Below are 22,953 nucleotides of genomic sequence, written 5' to 3'. Positions count from 1 at the left end.
TGAGACAAGTATAACAAAGTTAAATGACCGTGGGTTTCTTGATATAAATACTATAACCAAGAGGAAAAATGAACAAGCGGTAAACATAATAGACTAAATATTCTTTATTATATCTTCAGATATTTCTCCATTTGAAAGGACATAATAGCATCATGAGCTGCTTTATCATATACAAAGAACTAGGAACCAAAAACAGTAGTTGAAATAATAAAAATGTCTCCTGTGCATAACCTATACAGCATATATGACTAAACACACATCCCTCCTCCTGTAGACAAACATGGCATTTAAAAGTGTGGTACGACTAACATACGTCGATTTTAAATTGTGAAAACCCGTCTTTAGTAGCTTTAGTTCCTCCCGGATACGATATCTTACTCAGTTTGAATTAGTTTAATGCGATAAACCAATATTAATAATAACGTAACGTTCAAAAAATGAAATCTAGATATTATGTCGCTTTGTTGAATACTTGATTCTGATTGGTCGATAACGGCATTCTGCTGTTGCTATGGACGCAGTTCGATCTGGGAAAACAATCAGTGGAGCAAAAACAAACAAATCAATTTTAAATCAATAAAAACTTTTTAAAAATCAATATTGTGTGTTAAATTAATAATCTCTTTAGTCAGTAGGCGTGTAATTAGCATAGTGAAGTACAGCGAGTGGGTCATTATTGCAAAATAAACCCCTTTAGTGTGATTTAAGACCGGCTTTCCGTACATTATACCTAAAATAATGCACAATAAAATAATATAACTCCTCTAAAATAATTTCAGTTTCTTCAATAACTTGCTTTGTTCTCACTTAACACATCAAAAGACAAAAAACACACAATTAAAAGTAAAAATGTAAGAGGACTTTGACCGATAGCATTATTTGACTTGCAATGTTAAATAGATATCGCTCTAATATTGTTACTGTGAATTCTGTCAGCTGTAATAATCGTGTAGTTCAAATCGGAAATTATGACAAGCCTATTGTAGGGTCAAAATGTCCAAATATAACCAATCGATGCACGAAAAACATTCAGTGGTTCAGAATTTAAATGCATTTATAGGGACCAAAAAAGGACAGTGTATTGTCATGTGTGTCTGCAGGCAAAAATAATAATCCACTTTGTATTCACGTCAAAACGCAGCGGCCCAATTAACCAGACAACACTCAGCAATGTCTAAAAATAACACACTAAGCTGATGTGCCGTTTAAAAGCAAATTATCAGGTCAGACGGGAGCAGAACAAAAACAAAAAAACAGCCGTGTGTGTGTGAGGGTGCTTTGTTGATAAAGATAACAAAAGTGGCAGACAAAGCAGTTACATGTGTACCAGCTTAAAGTGTGTGATAACTGCCTGTCTGCTGCTAGATAACAGTGTGTGTGTGTGTGTGTGTGTGTGTGTGTGTGTTGTCTACACGGCCCCCTGGTGTTCACACAGTGCTACAGCAGCAGTTACAGTAAACACGTCAGCAGAATTCGATGTGACTCATTCAGATGACTCAAGAACTTGAATTATGTGCAATCGGCAGCGGTTGAATCAAACAAAACAAGTGCCTGGAAGGAATGAACAGCATCCAAGAGTAATTAAAGTTATTTTTAACTGAGAGGAGATCGACTGAACATATTGATAATGCGTTTATAATATGTGTTCCCTTGTTACTGAGCTAATATACAGGGGTTTTAGCGTTACAATGTACCACAGCTCAGGATTAAACAGTCAAAAGTAATTAAGCAAAAGACTTAAGGTAATTAAAAACCTGACAGGCTGAAAAAGACGTGACTACAGTAGGTATGTTAGATAAATGTGTTTCTTTTAATTACCTTGGTGGTAAAATGGGGAATGCTAAAATTCCAGTTTGACTTCATACGTCTGCCTTAAACATTTGAATACGTTTGTTTATGGTTTCTATGTTAGAGCAGTAACCTCCATGCCTGTTAACCTACTGTGTCCTGCAGAGGCTTTTAAACCTCAATTTAAAACACGCCTGAAAAACATCATCAGAGTAATCCTGATCTGCTCCATTTATAACAAAAACAACGTTTCATACAGCCGACAGTAACTCACGACTCAAATTGAAATTGGTTTCCCTTTAAATCCACTCACACTGCAGTACATACAGCCCTTTAAATCCCACAATGCACCAGGGTCTCCTCAGTTAGATGATAATGTATCTACACATGTTCTTCATAACTGCGTACCGCTTTATTATGAGTGTACCACAACACTGCTAGCTTCTGTTTCACCAACATGTTGCAAATGAGTGCCTAAATATTAGTTTTACACGATTAAAGCTTCAAACTCTTATAAAAACTTTAATATATTCTCTATTTCCAGCCAAAGGAGCTTGATAACAACAGCCCATGACGATCTCCAAACAAACTTTACAAAAGGAAAACATCCATTAGGACGATTGAAATTCCACATGGCCGCGCTGAAATGTGAAACTAAGCTTCTATCGGAGCCAGAGATCGTGCATTTAAAAAGCCACGTTTGTACGAGTTTGGACTCACAACCAAACACAACCCTTTTTCAGTTTCTCTGGAACTTTTTTAGCGCCAAATCAGCTTCCCACTAACTAAGACTGGCTGGGGAGATGTGTGTGCACACGTCACATCCATGGTGAGGAAATCAAACGCACCTCTCTAATCATTCACACAGGAGGATGACCCGCTGTTAAAACAGTCTGAGGGGGTTTCTCTGCTCTAAAACTCGTCGTCGGAGCTGAGCAGCAGGGTCTTCTCCGTGTCTCCCCCTTGCCCACTAATGGAGCTGATGTTTCGGGGGAGGGGAGGGGGGACGCCCTGCTCCAGCGTGGCCTGCTGGGTGTACTGCTGGTAGGCGGGGGAGAAGTTGTGGATGGCGTCCTGGACCATGTCCCCGGGGCTCATGGTCTCCTTCAGGCTGCTGGAGATGCTCTTCATGGGGGCGCGGCGGCCTGGGGGGGGGGGAAAGAGAGATTTAGAGATTTTGGTTTGTTGACCCTGGTAGAATAGTCTCTTTTACTCCCTTTATCCTACATGTGAGGGTCTATGTATGTATGCTTTCTGTGTTTGACAATGTCACAAATAAATCAATGTACTGCAGCAGCAACATGTATAAAGGTATATCAGTTGAAGTGAACTATATACTTTGAATATTTTCACAGCTTTACCTTGCTGTTAGACGGCTCTTTTAAACAGCCTACAGACTCCATTGACTAAAAAGTACTTTAACCTGGCAGAAGTTGAGAGTAGCTGATCTACCGCGGCCTCCATTGGTTTGTTTGTTTGTGTTGTTGTGTGACTTAAAGGTAGGGTAGGTAAGAATGGAGAAACCAGCTTGAGTGCGCTAGAATTTGAAAATACACAACCGGAGAAAATCTGCCACTTCCTTACAGAGCCCCTCCTCCAACACACACGAACGCGCACATGACCAATGAGGGCACGAGATAAGTTTGTGCACAGATGGAAGACTGACAGGCAGGTAGGCCATCCAGTTATTTTAGCCGGGCCGGCTCAGATGATTGGTCGTGCTTTTTACAGTACTACGGCTTCCACATATGAAATTTTGTTATGTATTTATTGTCAAAGCACTTAATGTATTCATTGCTGTCGGGATGTTAAGAGCATTCCATGGAATATAACAAAAAGTGTTTCTGAAGTTAATTACATAGCCCACCTTTAAGTTATCCACACAAATCTTTCCACCTCTTTAAAGATCAAAACTTAAAATCACCATCGAGGCAGCAGTAGATCAGAAATGTAACTTTTTTTGAAAGAAGTTTGTTGACTTTGAAGAGAACATGGATTACCCATCAGTCCCCTGTTCCCAAAGGGCTCCGACAGCAAGGTAAAGCAGTATACATATTTAAACTATAGCATACACTTCAACTTTTACACTTTAGTTGTCTTAAATGTGTTTAGCTGCCACTGTATTAAGCAGAACATTGCTTAGCTTCCTTGCTAGTACTCTTTTCTGTTACCCCAACATCTTCTGTAGGTAATACACAGACTATGGACCTCATACAATCTGACTGTCCCTTAAAAGGGAGAGGAAACGGGTGGAAAAAGGAGAGCTGGGAGAGGAAATAAAGGGTTTATAATGATTCAGGAGGGATTTGGAGAAGAGAAAGAGAGTCAAAGGGGGGACAACATTAAGGGAGGGTGGATTTATGGAGATGTGAGAGAAAATCAAGTGGAGAGGCGAGACAAGGGGAAGGGGAGAAAAGAGTCAGAGGAGAGAGGAGGTGATTTAGAGGAGAGAAAGGATAATAGAGAAGGGCATCAGAGATTTAGAGGACAGCAAGACAACAGGAGGGTGAGTGTGATTTAGAGAGAGGGAACGGAAATGGAAACTTGTTTATTTTACAGTATCGTAAAGGAACCTAAGGGATCTATATAGTAAACAAAAAAATCCTGTAACTAAGTAATTAAGCAAGTCATTCAAAGCAACTTTAAAACTCAAACCTGACCGGCTGAAAAATAAGTGACTAATGCTAAAATTCCAGATTGACTTCATACGTCTGCCTTAAACATTTGAATACGCTTATGGTTTCTATGTTAGAGCTGTAACCTATATTCCTGTTAACCTACTGTGTCCTGCAGAGGCTTTTAATCCTCCATTTAAAACACGCCTGAAAAACATCATCAGAGTAATCCTGATCTGCTCCATTTATAAAAACAACAACGTTTCATACAGCCGACAGTAACTCATGACTCAAATTGAAATTGGTTTCCCTTTAAATCCACTCACACTGCAGTACATACAGCCCTTTAAATCCCACAATGCACCAGGGTCTCCTCAGTTAGATGATAATGTATCTACACATGTTCTTCATAACTGCGTACCGCTTTATTATGAGTGTACCACAACACTGCTAGCTTCTGTTTCACCAAAGTGTTGCAAATGAGTGCCTAAATATTAGTTTTACACGATTAAAGCTTCAAACTCTTATAAAAACTTTAATATATTCTCTATTTCCAGCCAAAGGAGCTCGATAACAACAGCCCATGACGATCTCAAAACAAACTTTACAAAGGAAAACGAACCCAGGCTAAAAAAAGGAAACATCCACGGGTGAACAACCAAATCACATTCAAACCTTGGATAAAAAGTAAGGGTAAAACAGAAACTAACTTCATACATCTGGGAGGGCTAGCTAAAAACTGTGGCAGCACTAAAGGAACAAGGGGGGCTTGTTGAGTTAACATCATCAGAAAGAAATGTACAAGAAGAAAGAGACAAAGTCAAAAACCAAGTCAAATTCACACTACTTTATACCTTTGGGAAGGACACAACTAGCTAGCAGCACTTAACCCTTGTGTTGTGTTCGGGTCTCCCGTGACCCGTTTCAAGTTAAAATGATATAATAACTATGCTCTAGTTTTTTGTATCGGAACAAGGCTTCATGATATCCTCCACAACAGATATATAAACACTACAAAACTGATTTTGACCATTTTAGCCAAGTCTGAAGGTCTCTAAAAAAAAGTGTATAATTTGGTGTTCGGGTCGGGGGAGACCAAGCAGAATTGTTGTGGGTGACTCGGGGTCAAATTTGGCCCAATCAAGATCCATCTTTGACTTTAGACACCCCTCCCCCACCCCCTTCATCAACTGTAACAATAATTTTTCGCAACATGCACCTGGTCTCCCCTCCCTCTGGCCCCCCTCCCCCCACGGGAACTCCACCTTTCTCAAAGACTATGTACACTAACACTTGAACCTGAACACACACATGCACGTGTGCAATATGTGGTGTAATGTGTTTTGGGCCATAACATTACAACAGGATTGTACGGTTATGAATGCATTATAAGTTAGTTATGATGGAGTTAAAACAATATTGGATGATAGTCATTTCTTTTGTGTGTTTTGGACTGAGATAAATCATGGGTCAAACTTGACCCGCGAACACCATGAACGGTAACAGCTTTTGAACACAACACAAGGGTTAAGGAAAAAAGGGGCTTGTTGAGTTAACATCATCAGGGTTAAAACCTACCAAAGTCTCCACATGTAGCAACAGATCCTTTACGGCACAGCAGAGAAGAGAAGAGACAGATAAAGATGGAGGTGCAGACGTACGCAGAAACATTGAAAAGCAACAGATACAAAATAAAAAGGTGGTAAATCATAACGTGGAAGAATTTAGTTTGAAAGACAGGAGATGGAATACGCATTGAAAAAGATGGAAAAGCATGAAAATAAAGTGGAGACAAAAGGCTATTTTAGAATGTATTTCATGGTGCATTGAAACTCCTCCCTGTTGGTTCCTCACCTTGTGAATCCAGGCTCTTCTCCATGTAGACCTTGTAAGTGAAAGCGTGGCGCAGAGCCAGAGCGGCGAAAAACATCTCCACGCAAATGATAAAGTTCTGGTATCCGGCGGCGACCGTGCCCTCGCCGACAGAAACCTCCAATGAGTTTATCTGAGGGATGGCGCCGCACTTCTCCAGGATGGCCAGCAGCATGCCTGACCACAAGAGATAAGACGTGTAGAGTGAACATGAAGCTGAAGCTCAAGTGAGCTCCAAGGTTTGATGTTGAGCAATATCTATGTAGGATTTAAACTAGAGATTACATTGGAAAGCGTCCCTTGTATTGAAGACGTAGTTTCCCCAGGTGATTATGTGTAACTTTAGATTCAAAATGTAATACATGTAAGGCTTTGTGGACAGAATGCACTATAGATACAGCATCGTTTTGGCTATGAAACATACAATATATTAAAAAAATTGAACAAAAAATAACAAATACATAAATATTTGCAACATAGAGCTGGTTAGAAACCAAAGGAAAGAAGAGATTAATATTTAGTTTTAATGAAAATGTAACCATAACGGCCCGTCCACACGGCGGCGTGCGTTGAAGCTTGCCGGCGGGGGGGGGCTGAAACTCGACCAACAACCAATCACATGAATCTCCCGCCCCGGATACACAAGCATGCGGTTTGATGGGCTAGAGCTTGTACTGGCATATGATTCGATTGGCTGACGCTTCCGCCGAAGCTTCAAAAGTTGAACATTGCTCAACTTTTGCAGCGAGCAACGCTTCTGAAGCTACGCTTCGCTCCCACAATGCAGTTCGGCGAAACATGACGTCACCCCATTCAAAGTGAATGGGCAGAAGCGTTGAAGCTTCAACGCATGCCGCCGTGTGGACGGGCCGGCCGTAAGGGGTTATATAGAAAGGTGTTTCTTAAACCGATTATCTGCGGTTCATGTGGTTTTGTTATTAGAATAAGAAAAAACTAAAGTTATATTTAAACAAAGTGCTTTTTTGTTTAAGGAACATTTTTTGCCATATATATCTTTATCTATGTGACATGTGTCAAACTCAAGGCCCGGGGGCCAAATCAGGCCCGTGGTGGATTTAATTTTGGCCCGCAGGATAATTCTAATTACTGTTAGATCTGGCCCGCCGGTATATTGCACTCACACCTTCACTCCATCCTGAGGGTCTCCTCAGCTCAGAGCCTGAGCCCAAACATTGATGAACTTGCACCCAAGATGAGATGCCAAGTATCTGGCTTGAACTAGCATCACAGAGCAGCACACTGAGTTTAATGGATGTTTCCTTCTGCACTTTTTTTCTTGAGACAACAGGGCATGTTTGGTTTTCTCTTTGAGGGAAATAGTTTTGTTGAAGCTGTTGTTGGCCTGTGGGAAAATGTAATCATAAGAAATGAGTCTGGAAAATCTGCAGATAGAGCCATAAGAAATGAATGCAACTGATTATTTAATGTTTAATGTTGTTTTTATAGGCAATAATTTAAGCTTTGTTAGTTCCAGGTTTAATATGTGCAATAAGTTCATTTCAATAAGTTTTGCAATAAACATTGAACCAGTCCGGCCCTCGACTAGTACCCATTTTTTGCCCCACTGTGTATTTGAGTTTGACCCCCCTGGTCTATGTGAACATGACCCTGAGCCACATCGATAAATAAACATGAACAAATGTGGTTTGTTAAGCAGTACATTGTTACTCTCCCTATTTGACTATAAAGTGAAGATTTGTTTACCTACTTTTGATACATGCTCTGATAGAATAACTGTATGCTGTTAAAAAAAACAATACACTAAGTTTAAAACGTTCTAAACTCTCAAGGATAAAATATAGAAAGGGAGAGGTTTCAGACTATATTACGTGCTATATAAAGAGCATGAGCATGTGTTGCCGGTGTTTCCTACCCTGCCAGAAGGAGAGGAAGATGACGGACTTCACCATGAGGAACTTGAGCATGGGGCTGAAGGGGCTGAGCAGCTGGCGGGTGGAGAAGTAGAAGAGGAAGAGGGCGTACAGAGACAGGCTGACGGAGATGTTGTACACGATGGTGACGTACAGGTAACCCCCGGAGACACTGAGGAGAGGAACATGGTAGTTAGAGGGGAGGGATTTCAGGTTTGTGCTGATTGATCGTAAGTGAAGTTAAAAGCCTAAATCTGAATGAATGAAACAGCCTGGGACTTTCAATTAATCTAAAAATGACAGTAGTAATCCACAAGTTTGTTTTCTTGTTGTTTTTTTTATTTGGTGGTTTTTCCAATATGTATTGCATGTGTTTACTCCTGGCTCATGTGTACAGTTTAAGGTACTGTTCTTATGTGAACATTTGAAATACTTGTACTTAAGTATTTCCATTTTATGCAACTCTATACTTCTGCCGCACTGCAATCAGACTGAAATATTGTACTTTTTACTTCACTAACTTTGCTTTATTTATCAACACAGTCTCACGGCATTTCATGTTATAGTCACGAAATTAATCTATTGATTCGTGTTCACCAACACGATTTTCCCATTTATTTCGTGTCACACAGAACGATTTTAAAAGCAATGTAAATAATAACAAATTAGAAGGAAAAACAGATAAAAAAAAATACAGATTTGAGTATTCTGACAAAGAACGATTTTATAAGCAAAGTATTTCGGTAGTATGTTTCGTGCCTGCACCAAATAATAACAAATTAGAAGGAAAAATATATTAAAAAAAATACAGATTTCAGTATTCTGAGGCTCTGAGCCATTTCTTTTCCTCACTGACGGCAAAAAAACTCAGACATTATACAATTTAAAATAAAAGGGATAGGGTTAGGCTTAGGGTAAGAACATGTTTTTATGAACCACACAGCTTCTGGTCTTCCAAGACCCGACCGGACAAAAATACGTGGTGCAGGCACGAAACATACTACCAATAGAAATACATTGCATTTAAAATCGTTCTGTGTGACACGAAAAAAATGCGAAAATCGTGTTGGTGAACACGAATCAATAGATTAAATTAATTTCGTGACTATAACACGAAATGCCGTGAGACTGGGTTGTATTTATATAGTTATCTATTACATACCATAACCACCCAGTAGAAAACAATTTATCGTCACACGTGTTGCTTGTTGAATTTGTCTGAGAAACGGAAACATGTTTGTGTGTCGAGCCCTCTTGCATCAGCTGATAAAATGCTGCAGTCTATGATTGTAAAAAGCTGAAAAACGGGGTGTTTATAAGGAACTGGCGAACCAAAATATTGGATTCAAAAATGATGTAATCATATTATTGTAATTTGGACAAGACCTATGGATTTTTAGGCGCCCACAAAAGTACTTTCAAATAAATTATGAAGGGGTGTTTTAAGGGATTTTCGCCCATCTTGGACGCCATCTTGAAAATTAGACCTTTGTAGTGGTCAGATTTTGGTAGTTTTAGTATGTTAGTAAGAGCACCTGATACTCCAACAATCCATTGAGAAACCTATTTGCAGATGACTATCATGAAAAAGTAACTGTTTAGCGATAAGTGACTCACACAGGACAGTGGAAAAGCCACACCAACATCCTTTAACTTCAACAAGGTATTGAATGTTGAATTGAAACTTCACGTAAGGATGTGAACACTTCCTTACTTGAAGTCCCCGTCCTTGTACTTCCCGTAGGCCTGCAGCACCACGGTGACGGCGGCCATGATGGGTTTGACCACGCAGAACTGCAGCGTGGCCTGCTTACAGAACCGCAGGAAGCCGATGGAGTACGCCTTCCCCCGCAGACAGCAGGTCCCGTACACACAGCTGGACCTGAGGGGGGGGGGGGGCACAACATCTGGATTACACCTGATCTCTGGGGAATTAGGTGTGGTAAAGATATGCACAATAATGCTTTGTATATGTAAATAAAAATGTAATATTAATAATGCTTTATTTATATAGCACTTTTCATACAACACATGCAGCTCAAAGTGCTTTACAAAATGACACATCACAAGTTAAAAACAAACAACAAGAAATTCCCCTCAGATTATTTGTTAAAGGTCCCATGTCATGCTTTTCTGGTTATTACCCGCCCCCTTGTGTGTTATGTAGCTTTTTCTGCATGTGAACGGTCTGCAGAGTCACAAACCCTCAAAGTACACCCTGTAGCGAGTAAAACTCTAACACAGAAAAGACCTGTCTATGCTCCCACAGAACGCCTCGTTGGAGATTTCTCTTTTTCCATTGTTTACTTCTGGTATAGTGACGTATTTCGGGTATAGTGGCGTTATGTTACGTCCGCGGAGCCGTTACGTTTGGACCAATCCGCGGACTTCCTCACACACACACACTCGGCGGGACGTTGCGAGGCTCGCTGCTGTGAGGAGCGGGACACTGTGAGCTGGCTCACTGGTGTGGGGTCGGCGAGACAGCGAGACACCGCGGAACTCAGCCTGGGCACACACACAAACTCCCAGCCAGACTGCGGGTGTGTGTGTGTGCCCAGGCTGGGTTTCGCTGTCTCGCAGACGGCCACTGGGCTCACAGGGAGGGGGGGGGGGGGGCAGGAGCTCCAACAAGCCGTTTAGGACAGAGAGTGAATACACAGACTATACAGAGATGCTGTATGAGGAACCAATGTGAGTTTGGAAAATTGCACAATATACATTTATTTTAGTATACCTCAACAATGGAATTATGATCAGTAGAAATGGCCATGACATGGAACCTTTAAGAACTTTAAAAGGTACATGCAGAAAATATAACATTCTATCAGGTTAATAGACACAAGGAGGTAAAATGTAGGATAATAAAAAATAAAATAAATAATGGTTTTTCTCTGACAGATAAGACACAAGACATCTGAGTCAACAATATAAAACCCCATTAAACAAAGTGAACATATAGGTACAACAGAAAGAAAAGATTAAGACCTATAAAATAAATAAAACAATATAAATATAGGTAAATAATAAAGACTAAAAGAACATTTAAAGTGAGGGGTAGCTAATCGAAAAAGATGTGTCTTTAGCTGTCGTTTAAAATCGAGTTAGCCTCTCTGATATTTCCTGGTAGGGTGGGATAAGCCCTGTGACTTGAAAACACACATTGTTTATCAGCCTGTTGGAATATAACCCTTATCTTTCGTGAATGTGAGACTCACTCGATGGGCTTCCCTCTGATCTCGGCCATGATGGCGCTCTCTCCTCCCAGGTACTCGTAGCACAGACTCAGGAAGTTATAAATCACAAACGCTGCAGAGAAACAAGGAGAGACAAGCTGGGTTGTTATTATCTCTATGCACACACATTATATACTTTTGTATTCAAATAATCAAAGTAGCCCCTCTCAAAACAACATCATGTTTAAAAAGGGCAACATTTGGATTCATTTTTTGTCACTTTATAATAAAATGAATGGGCAGTCGAGTGCGATTGAGACAATATCTTCTACAAAGAACGTTTTTTTCCAACAACCCAGTCGGCGATTCTTATCATTTTTGTTGTTTTCCATGTCTTGGTCTTGACGAAACAACATTTAGCAGCTTGTGGAGCTTAACATTATTATTATTATTATCATTATCATCCCATTATGTAACCCCTTAATAGGTATTTTTCACATCAGAAATTACGACTAGTCATTGTGGGAAAATGCTTCTAACATTAAAAAACCAAGCTATATTCAAATGTAAATACAAACAGCAACTTTAAACAACAACTTTGAGAAATATTTAAAACTGTCAAACCACAAACTACAGCAGAGTGAATCACACACAGACCCCCGAGCAGTCACACACACACACACACACACACTTTCTGACATCTGCAAGCGAACATATTGAAAATCACATCTTACTTGAATCTAACAGACTGCTGATGTTACCTGATATAGATGTTTAACAGTAAGGTACGGCATTTGTTTTTGGATTTAATGATATTTAAATGTCCCAGGTAATAAGACATTTAAAAAAAAAAACTGTATTAAATGTCTCCGGTTTCCAAAGTAAATTCAAATAAAATAAACAAGATCAATATTTTGCTGACATCGCACAGCCTTTCTGTTGTGGCGAGAATCTCAGAACGGATCTCGCAAGTCTCACACACACACACACACACACACACACACACACACACACACACACACACACACACACACACACACACACACACACACACACACACACACACACACACACACACACACACACACACACACACACACACACACACACACACACACACACACACACACACACACACACACACACACACACACACACACACACACACACACACACCACACACACACACACACACACACACACACACACACACACACACACACACACACACACACACACACACACACACACACACACACACACACACACACACACACACACACACACACACACCTCTCTCTTGTGTCTCTGCGGAGGATTATCTCTCCTCTGTGCTGCCTCAGAGCGAGAGAGGGCTCAGAAAAACAGCCAGGCTAATCCTGTTAACACACACTCTCTCGTCTTATGACTGTGAAGAAAGAAAGTGTGAAAATGTGTCTGTGTGATTGTGTGTGTGCGTATGTGTGCGTATGTGTGTGTGGAGCTCAAAGCAGCTGAGATTCTTGTTACGTCAGTTTTTATTTTCCTTTCCTCCCTCTACTCTGTTGTCATGTTGCTAATTTTTGTTTGTTATTTATTATTATTTGTTAAATCCGTTGTTCTGCAAGTCTTGTAACCTGCAATGTACTTTGTGTGTAAGCTTTTTTAAGTGCTACAAATAAAACTATTGTTATTTTCTGGGTGTATTGTCTGACGTCAGGCGCCTGTCAGTCAACACTCAGGTAAAAGGATGCCACACATGCCAGAGTCACTGTGATTTAAACACACAGCTGAGCGTACAGTGTGTGTGAGAAACTGTGTGTGTGTGTCAGCTGTTTACATCACGCTCATCAATCCTCTCCAAGGACACCGTCAGCACAGTGCTAGTTGCCACGGTGATACGGTAGGCCCGGATACAAAGGCAACGGGAAGTTTTACAGCGAGTTTGGTGGAGAGAAACTCATTATCTGATGCAGCCATGCTGGTTGATGAGGAAGATTTTGCAAGCTCGGTTGCCATGCAACAGGTCGGTCATCTTAGCTTAGGCTCAGCAGCATTGTGGGTAATGGGAAGGCAAACAGGGCGAAGAGAGGAGGGGAATAATACCAAGAGGAGAAGTAGGGAGGATACAACTTGTCGTGGGAGGGAGGAGGAGATAAGGAGGAGGAAGAGACATGACGACCACGATACTGAAGAGCTTCCTCCCAGAAGCAGCACTAAAACGCCTCCACTGCACATTCAAACACTCGGACATCATTTATTGGTCAACACAGGAAGTGACGCTTGGGCAAAGTGACTATTTTTATCCTCAATGTCACAACTGACTGGAAAATTACGAGCAGCTGACTTCACTGCCAACTCAAACATTAAAAGAGACGTCAGAGATTTAAAACATCAGGCAGTCTTTGTTTTGTTTGTGTCCCCCATGCGCTCTGAAAAAGCCGCCAGCTCACCACAAGCAGTTCTGATCATACTCGAATAAACTCAGTCCATGTTTATACAGAGAGAAGTAAAGCCATTTGATCCATGGTTACATCCCTTACAAACTCAACTCCAAAATAATATCAAAACCACATTTCTGAGGCACGTACATGGAGCTGTGCAAAAGAGGCTTCCGCTGTGGAAATGAATGGTACGATGTGTCCAAATACATATAAATAATACAGAAAAAATGTTTACGGATCAAGAAAAACGTCAAGAAATTTCATAAGAGACTTCCAGACCATCACAAAAACGAAAATAAAACAGGATTCACCATCAAGTGGTTGAATGCATCCACACAATGTAATCATTTAAAGGACGCGCAATGAGGTGGAAAGGAATCAGTAACCTCTATCTGTCGCTAGTATCTAAATAAATCATTCAATGTGTCTTTATTCAAGAAAGAAAAGACACTTGGGCGGAAAGAATAGCTACCAAATATGGCAATGTTAATAACATTTTTAACCATACCTAAAGTAGAGTGGCTCTGGGTATTTTGGTTGCAAACATTACAATTTAAGTACTCTAAAGTCAGAGCAATTCATCATTAGCCGCTTTCACACCAAGTACTTTGCCGTACTTAGTTCGCCCATGGAACTAAAGAGCAGATCGCGTTCACACCGGAATAAGTTCCCTGAGGGAAGATCACGCAAATGAAGCCGCTGACGTCACTTCTTCTTCTTCTTCTGCTTTGGGTTTACTGGCAGGCCGCAAACCACTTCACGGCGTATACTGCCACCCGAAGTCCCCGGCCGGAAGTCCCCGGAGTTGGGGACTGGCTTCAGTAGAAGCTGCTGGGACTCCCAGCAGCTTCTACTGAAGCCTTCCGAGTAAATCGCCAGAACGCCGACACCTCCTCATCTCCACCGCTCCCATGTCATAAGTTATTCTCTCTCCGTTGGTGCGTGGGTCTAATGCTAATGCTAATAATGCTAATGCCAGCAAATACAATGGCGGCTTCACAAAACCTTTCTGAGTTTTACGGGGCGTGGTTTGCAATCCACCCAGCCAATCAGAAATTGGAACTTTTTTCTCCCCAGGAAAGTACCACCTCTCTAGCAGGGACTAAAATGGGGGTAAAAGTTCTCATGAACTAAATTCTCTTTTTGGTGTGAACGCAAAATTCCAGGAACTATCGGAACCAAACGGGAAAAGTACTCCGGTGTGAAAGCGCCTGATGTACCCGGCTCAGGTTGTCTTGTAAATGTGTGGCATTAACGAAACTACATCACCACAGACTGAAGAAGATGAAATGAAGTCCCTACCTTCATAGCAGTCCCTGACGGTGTCGAAGTACACGTAGTACTGATCGTTGGTGAAGAAGAGGAGGCTGAGCCAGGAGTCGAAGGCGTAGATGGGAACGATGAAGAGGATCCGCACGATGTGGCGCTGCTCCCTCGGAGAGCTGTAGAAACGTAGATGCATGTAGATCTGGAACAGAAAGCAGAGACACCTCACATTTCAGCAGAACATAAGCAGTTTAGTCTGTTCATACACTGAGTTTAAGGCTTCAAGTTAAGGAACCTTAAAATGATAAGAAAGTATTCAGTTAAAGGTGGAGGCTAGATTAAAGTTGAATGATTCCACAGCTTTGTGGCAGCAGAAAGAACCGCCCTGTTCTCTCTATGGCTGCAGAGTGTGAGCCTGCATCAGAGGGTTTAACACTTATGAGATAAGACTCGGAGTCTTCAAGAGAGGCTGCAACAGAACTTGAGCTGCAGCCTTTAAAAGACTTTAAATAAGAACATGTACTGGTTTGTCACAATAAGGACAGTGTTTCCCATACATTGATTTATTTGCCACAATTAAATATCGTCCGCCACAAATGGATCTCATAAAAAAAAAATATATATTATTATTTTTTTTTTTTGGTGGTCTAATGGATAGTGAGGTGGGCTGATGATCGGAAGGTTGCAAGTTCAAATCCTGCCTGGAACACCACTACTAGTGTGCCCTTGAGTAAGGCACTTAGCCCTCGGTTACTCCAGGGAGAATGTCCCTGTAATTGGTCATTGTAAGTCGCTTTGGAATAAGGCGTCTGCTAAATGCCTAAATTGTAAATTGTAAATTATACCCCACAGATCCTCAACTCCGGTGTGTCTCACTCATTAACAACGCAACACAGAGCAACAAGAACGTTGTCTACAGTAGCCATGAACTCGCATGTATTATCTTATTTGAGGGGGGGGCGGTGGATGCGTGGACCACCCGAATAGGTTAAGGGGCCTTTGTGCGGTGCCCCCACAAATAGAATTCAATTCTGTGGGAAACACTGAAGGACATAGATTCATTTATAATTTCATCATAATAATAATACATCTGGTGTTGTAAAAGTGCAAACGCTTTTAAAACATTTAATAGGCCACATTAGAATTTTACGAGGAATTTCTAAGAGTTTCCCACACCAGTGAAACCATAATCAAAGTCTTAGTTTTATATATATCAATATTCAAATGACTTGTATATAGATTATTTTATCAGTTTTATTGTGTTGCACTGTTGGAGGAGCCTCTGACCTAAGATGTTCATTGTCATATCTACACTGTAGCTCTGTACACATGACAATGAAAGCCTTGAATCTTGAATCGATCTTCGTTAACCTGAACTATCAACACATTACCACAAAAGCCTCGACTCAGCTGTTTGTTGTTTTCATACATGCCTTCCATGGACCTGGATCAGGTTTCACATTGTGTGTGTTTGTGCACATCCTTCTCTGTATCACAAACACCTGCCGAGGGATGTTGCCAAGCAACCCCTGCCCTTGCAGATGTGTGTGTCTGCAGGATCCCATCATATGTGCATTAAAACACACACACACGTACCAGGGTTTCCGTTAGCCGATAATTACCGGTTTTTAGCTGGTAACATTTATAAAAAGACGGTAAATTCAAAACCTGCCGGTCAAAATGTCCGGTAATAAATAGGGATGCTCCGATCGATTGCCGACGATCATTATCGGCCGATATTCACTCTTAATAGTTTGATCGGTGCTCTCTATAAAGGCCGATCAGGAGAGCTGGATCTGATCGATATGGACATAAACGCGAGTGAAGTATAACCGGACGCGAGAGAGAGATCACATCAGCTGCTCTGAGACACGCATCTCTGCATAATCACCTGAAGCTCCGCCCACTGTTTAGCGAGCTGCATAAGAAACTGACGGGCTGTCAGGAGAGAGGGAGAGAGAGAGAGAGAGAGAGAGAGAGAGAGAGAGAGAGAGAGAGAGAGAGAGAGAGAGAGAGAGAGAGGAAAAGAGAGGATCCGTTTCTCCCGTGTTATTATCCAAAGTTAATGTAAACTTTTGAATAATGTACTTCCTCTACTACAAGCAGTTCATTTGAATGTAATAATGATGTTGTTTGTTGTTTGTGGAAGCGCATAATTTATTGAAAAATGAATCTGAACTTTTCGATCTGTTACGATTATAAACTGAAGCAATATAAAAAAGAGCCCCATTAACGGAGTTTAAACATCAGCATATCCGGTCATAGTCCGGTAATTACCTGCTAACAGAAACTCTGCTACACAATTCTTATTATTGAAACATGGTCATTTGTCCGGTCAAATAAATTATTTCCGGACATTTGACCGGCAACACACACACACACACACACACACACACACACACACACACACACACACACACAAATCTCAACATCTGCATATAAAACAGATGTTTTTGTAGATTCAAGATTCAAGGCTTTAATGGGGCATTTCCACCATGGCGCGGAGCGCGGTTTAAGCGTGCCGTGTCGTGCCGGGCCCGTTTTTGGTTGCGCTTCCACTAGGCCTAGTTCCGGCCGGGGGGTACTTTTTCACCTCTTTTCTGGCCCGACAAAATCGTGGTTCTATCGGGGCCAACAAACGGGGCTGAGTCGGGCTGAGTATGCTAAACTAGAGAGAGAATCGCTGGCAAGGGGGCTGCAACTACAACAAGATGGACATATTTGACCGTGATTTAATTGTAATACACGTTTCAAAATGATGCCGAAGTAACAACATACTGATACCGGTTAGTAAAAACCATGAATTAATGCTTTGTCAAGTCTGCAGACAGACAGCAGGGGAAAAACCTTTAAAAATGCGTGTTTTCTAAATGGAGATTGGCTAAGCTAACGCAGTATATGCTCCGACCGTCCACACTCACAACAACGGCCTATACAGACATAAATAAAGCAGCGACTGTATTCGCCATGACACAGACAGTCTGTGGTTTGTACTTGTTTAACTTTTGTCTAGTTTCTGAACAGATATGAGGAGCTGTGAGCTCTGAGTGCTAACAGCTAACGGCTGTGTTGTGTTTCTGGATTTCTCATTGAAGATGACGTCACGGCTCCGCCTACACTGCGTTACTATAGTTACTACCCCAGTTCCTAAACTGTAATGGAAGCGCAGCATGAAGTGAGTCGGCCCTAACAAGGCCCAACGCGGCCAAGCAGTACCGAGCGAGGCCGAGGCCGACCGTGTGGTGGAAATGCGCCATTATTGTCATGTGTACAGAGCTACAGTGTAGATATATCAATGAAAATCTCAGGTCCCAGGCTCCTCCAACAGAGCAACACAATAAAACTGTTAAAATAGTGCAAGTAAATACAAATAAAATAGAATAGAAACACTGCAAGGAGAGTCTATATACAAGTTATTGGAATATGATATATTAGATAAAGAATAATGTGTAAGCTGCAAACAGATGAATGTTGTTCGGAGGGCGTTACCTGGTGACAGGTGAGGATGAGCGCGGTCCAGACAAAGAAGCCGGACACCGCCTGAGCAGCGGGCGTCATGAGGAAGGTGGGCTGATCCAGGGTCAGCAGCGGGGCCTCGGGCAGCCATGAGATGTTGGGGCCCGTGGGGGATGCTGTTGGGGGGAGGAGGGGGGGGGCTGCGGCCAGAGGAGAGTCCTCCCCCAAACGCTCTGAGAGGGGCACGTCCCGCCTCCACAGGTTCAACATCTGGAGGACACAGAGAGGAGAAACACTCACACTCCTTTCAAACAGGGACACAATTCAAAGATATTGAAGTGACTGTTTTTTTGTATATATTGTATATACTGTATATATATATATTGTCTTAATGTGTGCATATGTATAAATGTGTCTGTTGATTGCGTGTATCAACCTGTGTGCTTTTATTTTATCCTATGTTTTTATTGTGTCTTACTGTGTATTGTGTTTTTAGCACTTCTTAACACGTGGCTTGTGTGGTCATTTACTCTTTTATGATTCCTATGATGTTTTAATGTTTTGTCAAGCACTTTGTCTGTGAAAAGCACTTCATAAATACATTTGACTTACATATAGGATATACATATTTGTATATATATTTGTATTTTTGTATTCGGGATTGTGGGAAACGGTATTTCAATCTCTCTGTCTGTACACACAAACTGAAAGGTTGACAATAAAGTTGACTTTGATTCATAAAGTATGAACATCCACCATCAATCATCAACATGGAGTATCGATCGCACACACTGATCAATATAATGTGGAATCTCATTTCAACAGGAGTCAAGGTGTGTGTGTGTGTCATCTGTACAATGGTTGGAATGTATGTAGAGTAAACAGAGTTTTGAATGTCCCTACATCCAGAGCGCTGCCAGATAACGTGCCCAAACATCTACTCTCCACTGTGGAGTTATGGGTTCAGGGCGGAGAGTGTGAGCTGGATTCCACTCTGCATTTTTCCAGGTTAACAGAAGACAACATGTCATTAGCTGCAAGGCATTCAGGTATTTTAAAGGCATTGCTGATTCTTACTGTATGATATTTAAACAGTGGGGTTAGAGCAGCAATGATTATATCATAATGGCCAATTATGATGACAATTTAAGGTATTTTTCCTACCAAAATTGGCCGACTTTGAGAATTAAATTGAGGCCTTAGAAAGCAACAAGTAATTTATAGTTTATTCCTGCTTGTATGATGATTACACATTGGGGCTAAATGAGATCCCACTGTGAGAAAAAGCTATTTTAAATCCCAGATCTAAAAAACCTTTAAAGGTGGGGTAGGTACATTTGAGAAACCGGCTCGAGATACACTTTTTGTTATATTCCATGGAATGCTCTTAACATCCCGATAGCAATGAATATCTTAAGTGCTTTGACTAAAAATCCATAAAAAAATGTCATCTGTGGAAGCCGTAGCGCTGTAAAAAGCACGACCAATCATCTGAGCCGGCCCGGCTAAAATAACTGGATGGCCTACCTGCCTGTCAGCCTTCCATCTGTGCACAAACTTATCTCGTGCCCTCATTGGTCATGTGCGCGTTCGTGTGTGTTGGAGGAGGGGCTCTGTAAGGAAGTGGCAGATTTTTTCCGGTTGTGTATTTTCAAATTCTAGCGCACTCGAGCTGGTTTCTCCAAAATGACCTACCCCACCTTTAATGTAATCCAACACTAAATTGTTTCTGCAGTAACATTTTAGTGCATATATTCTCTAAAAAACCCAATATGGTCTGTCATGGTAAGAAATAACGCTCAAATAACAGAATGGGCCACAAATGTTTCAAACAGCATCACGAACATGTTTTCCCCACACATATCTTTCCTTATCTGACTAGTGAGTAAAGAAAGGATGAGCCTACAGCCTGACCAGATTTAGGTGCAGATTGACAACAAAAACGTCATATATTCAGCTGCAGCATCCACCTCCAGCCTCTGAGGAGGACTGGACTCGAAGTGGCCAGAAGACACGTTTACGTAAGCAGCCGTTTCCAAGGTGACAGTCATGTTCAGGGTGCGTTTGTTTCCTTTACAGTGACAAACAGCTGACACATTGAGCTATGGGGAGATTGTTGTTATGAAAGTGAAGTGGGAGCTGATGCAAATACACCCACACATCATTTCAAACAGAAAGAGAGAGAAAACGAATAATAAAGAGTTGGCGTTAATGCTAAAAATGATCGCTAAATGACAAAAGAGGGACAGTGTGACCCTTCATGTCTCATCTGCCAGAGTAGCATGGCAAACACCAGTGACATTGCACACTAAACAAACAGCAAGGACAATGAGAGACACACACACACACACACACACACACACACACACACACACACACACACACACACACACACACACACACACACACACACACACACACACACACACACACACACACACACACACACACACACACACACACACACACACACACACACACACACACACACACACACACACACACACACACACACACACACACACACACACACACACACACACACACACACACACACACACACACACACACACACACACACACACACACACACACACACACACACACACACACACACACACACACACACCAAGTGATTTGCTTTGGGGTTTCGATTAAATGAATTAGGGTGCTTTCATGCTTTTAAATGTGAGGCTGAGAGGAGTTATGGTCTCGCTTTCTGTGTGTGTGTGACACGTGTGTGTGCTTGTAACCTGTGTGTGCGTGTAACCTATGTGTGTGTGTGAGATGGCAGGTCATTTGTATTGGTTTGCCACGGATCAGCATATCCACATATCAACAAGGAGAAGTGAAGGCATCAGCACACACACATACACACACACACTTACACGCACACAATGGCAGTGACAGTGAAATGATGCTGTGCCGGAGCAAAAGGGACATCTGTGTGTATCATTTAAAAGGCTAAAAGGTCAGTCCACACACACATAGAAATAATATACGAGAGGCAGGAGGTCAGAGCAACAGATGGAAAGGGGTCATGGGTGTGTGTGTTTATAATTCAAAATAAGTAATGATATGGGTGAAAGCCAGACTGGATGATCATGCTAGCTAGCTAGCTAAAGCAACAACATCAACAGTAGCATTGGGATTTATTCAAAGTAACTAAGTACATTTACTCAAGTACTGTACTTTAATACAAATTTGAGGCACTTGGAATTCAATTGAGTATGTTTTCTCACTGCTACTATATAAATGGGTATATTGTACTTTGAATTCCCTACATTTATTTGATAGTTACTTTAAAGATTCACATTTTACATACAAAAGAACATTTAAAAAATAGGATTTGAACACTTCAATGCATCAATAGTTATAATCAAAACATATATGATATATTATTCTGAAATGGACCAATTTGCAGAATGAGTACTTTTACTTTAAGTATATTTTGATGCCAATACTTTTCTACTTTTACTTGATTAACATTTTGAATGCAGGACTTTTACTGTGACAGAGTATTCCTACACTCAGATACTTCTACTTTTACACAAGTGCAAGATCTGAGTACTTCTCCCACCTCTGACAACTAGCCTATAAAACCTGTATCCACTGCTTTTCTCCCATAACAGTGATTTTATTGTACTGCTGTGAATGAATGCTGTGTTTAACCGGATTTTCCATGTTTAAAAACTGTGGAAATGACATAAACAAAAAGCGAAGCTGGAAAAACCTACCTTTTAGCTTGCAGCCGCGACAACTTCACCAACTGGAGTTCTTAACCTGGATTTGAAGAAAAATACTCTTAATTAGTGAGGTAAAATGGGGGGGTTTGTTAATGTAAAGTATTATGAAAGTGTTTTACAGGCTAAAGGCTCACCTGGTAGAAAGGAAGCCGCTTTAAAATCCTCCTCAGCTCCAATTTACGACCCGAAATAACGGCCTTAATTCCTCCTCAGAAATCCACCGTTGCTCCCCGGACATCCATGTTGAGCCCCGACAACCATAAAACCCCCCCAAAAAGTTGACTAAACTCTCCCGTGTTACACCACTTTTGTGTTCTTGTTTGAATAATCCTTTCTGTGAATCAACAACGTCTTAAAATCCGTGTTTTAGAGTTAAATCGGTGATTTGTTTCATTCCTCTCCGTTGCTCTTTCTCCACTGACTTCGATCCCTTACGGATTAACGGCAGGTCACAGAAGCTCCGCCCATTGCAGGAGGACGAGCTGGATGGGCCAATCACACACGAGTATATCTAATAACCCAAAAGCAGGCGGGGTTTGATCGTTGAGCACACTGAGCATGCGCGAGTATGCTATTTTCAGCATGAGGGTGATGGTGATCCCACAGTGTCATTGCACAAATTAAAATAATAATTATAAAAGTATATGAAAGTGAATAATACAGTTTGTGTACTTAATATGTGTGCAATAATGTATTTAGATTAAATATATATTCATACA

At 41.2% G+C, this 22,953-nt stretch overlaps 1 protein-coding gene across 1 annotated transcript; it reads right to left on the bottom strand.

Annotated features, from left to right (window-relative positions):
• Nucleotides 1–89: 89 nt before the first annotated feature.
• Nucleotides 90–22,686, bottom strand: tmem184ba (transmembrane protein 184ba). Its single transcript, XM_034119953.1, has 9 exons — nucleotides 22,369–22,686; nucleotides 22,226–22,271; nucleotides 18,522–18,758; nucleotides 15,069–15,234; nucleotides 11,386–11,476; nucleotides 9,882–10,049; nucleotides 8,170–8,339; nucleotides 6,258–6,452; nucleotides 90–2,933 (listed from the first exon to the last, which is right to left on the bottom strand). The coding sequence occupies exons 3-9, from the start codon at nucleotides 18,756–18,758 to the stop codon at nucleotides 2,701–2,703; spliced, it is 1,260 nt and encodes a 419-aa protein (XP_033975844.1). The 5' UTR covers nucleotides 22,226–22,271; nucleotides 22,369–22,686; the 3' UTR covers nucleotides 90–2,700.
• Nucleotides 22,687–22,953: the final 267 nt, after the last annotated feature.

This window comes from Trematomus bernacchii, unplaced genomic scaffold (assembly GCF_902827165.1).
Source record: "Trematomus bernacchii unplaced genomic scaffold, fTreBer1.1, whole genome shotgun sequence".
NCBI classification, from domain to species: Eukaryota; Metazoa; Chordata; class Actinopteri; order Perciformes; family Nototheniidae; genus Trematomus; species Trematomus bernacchii.
The sequence above is the reverse complement of the archived record's forward strand: the minus strand, read 5'-3'. Positions and strand labels throughout refer to the sequence as shown.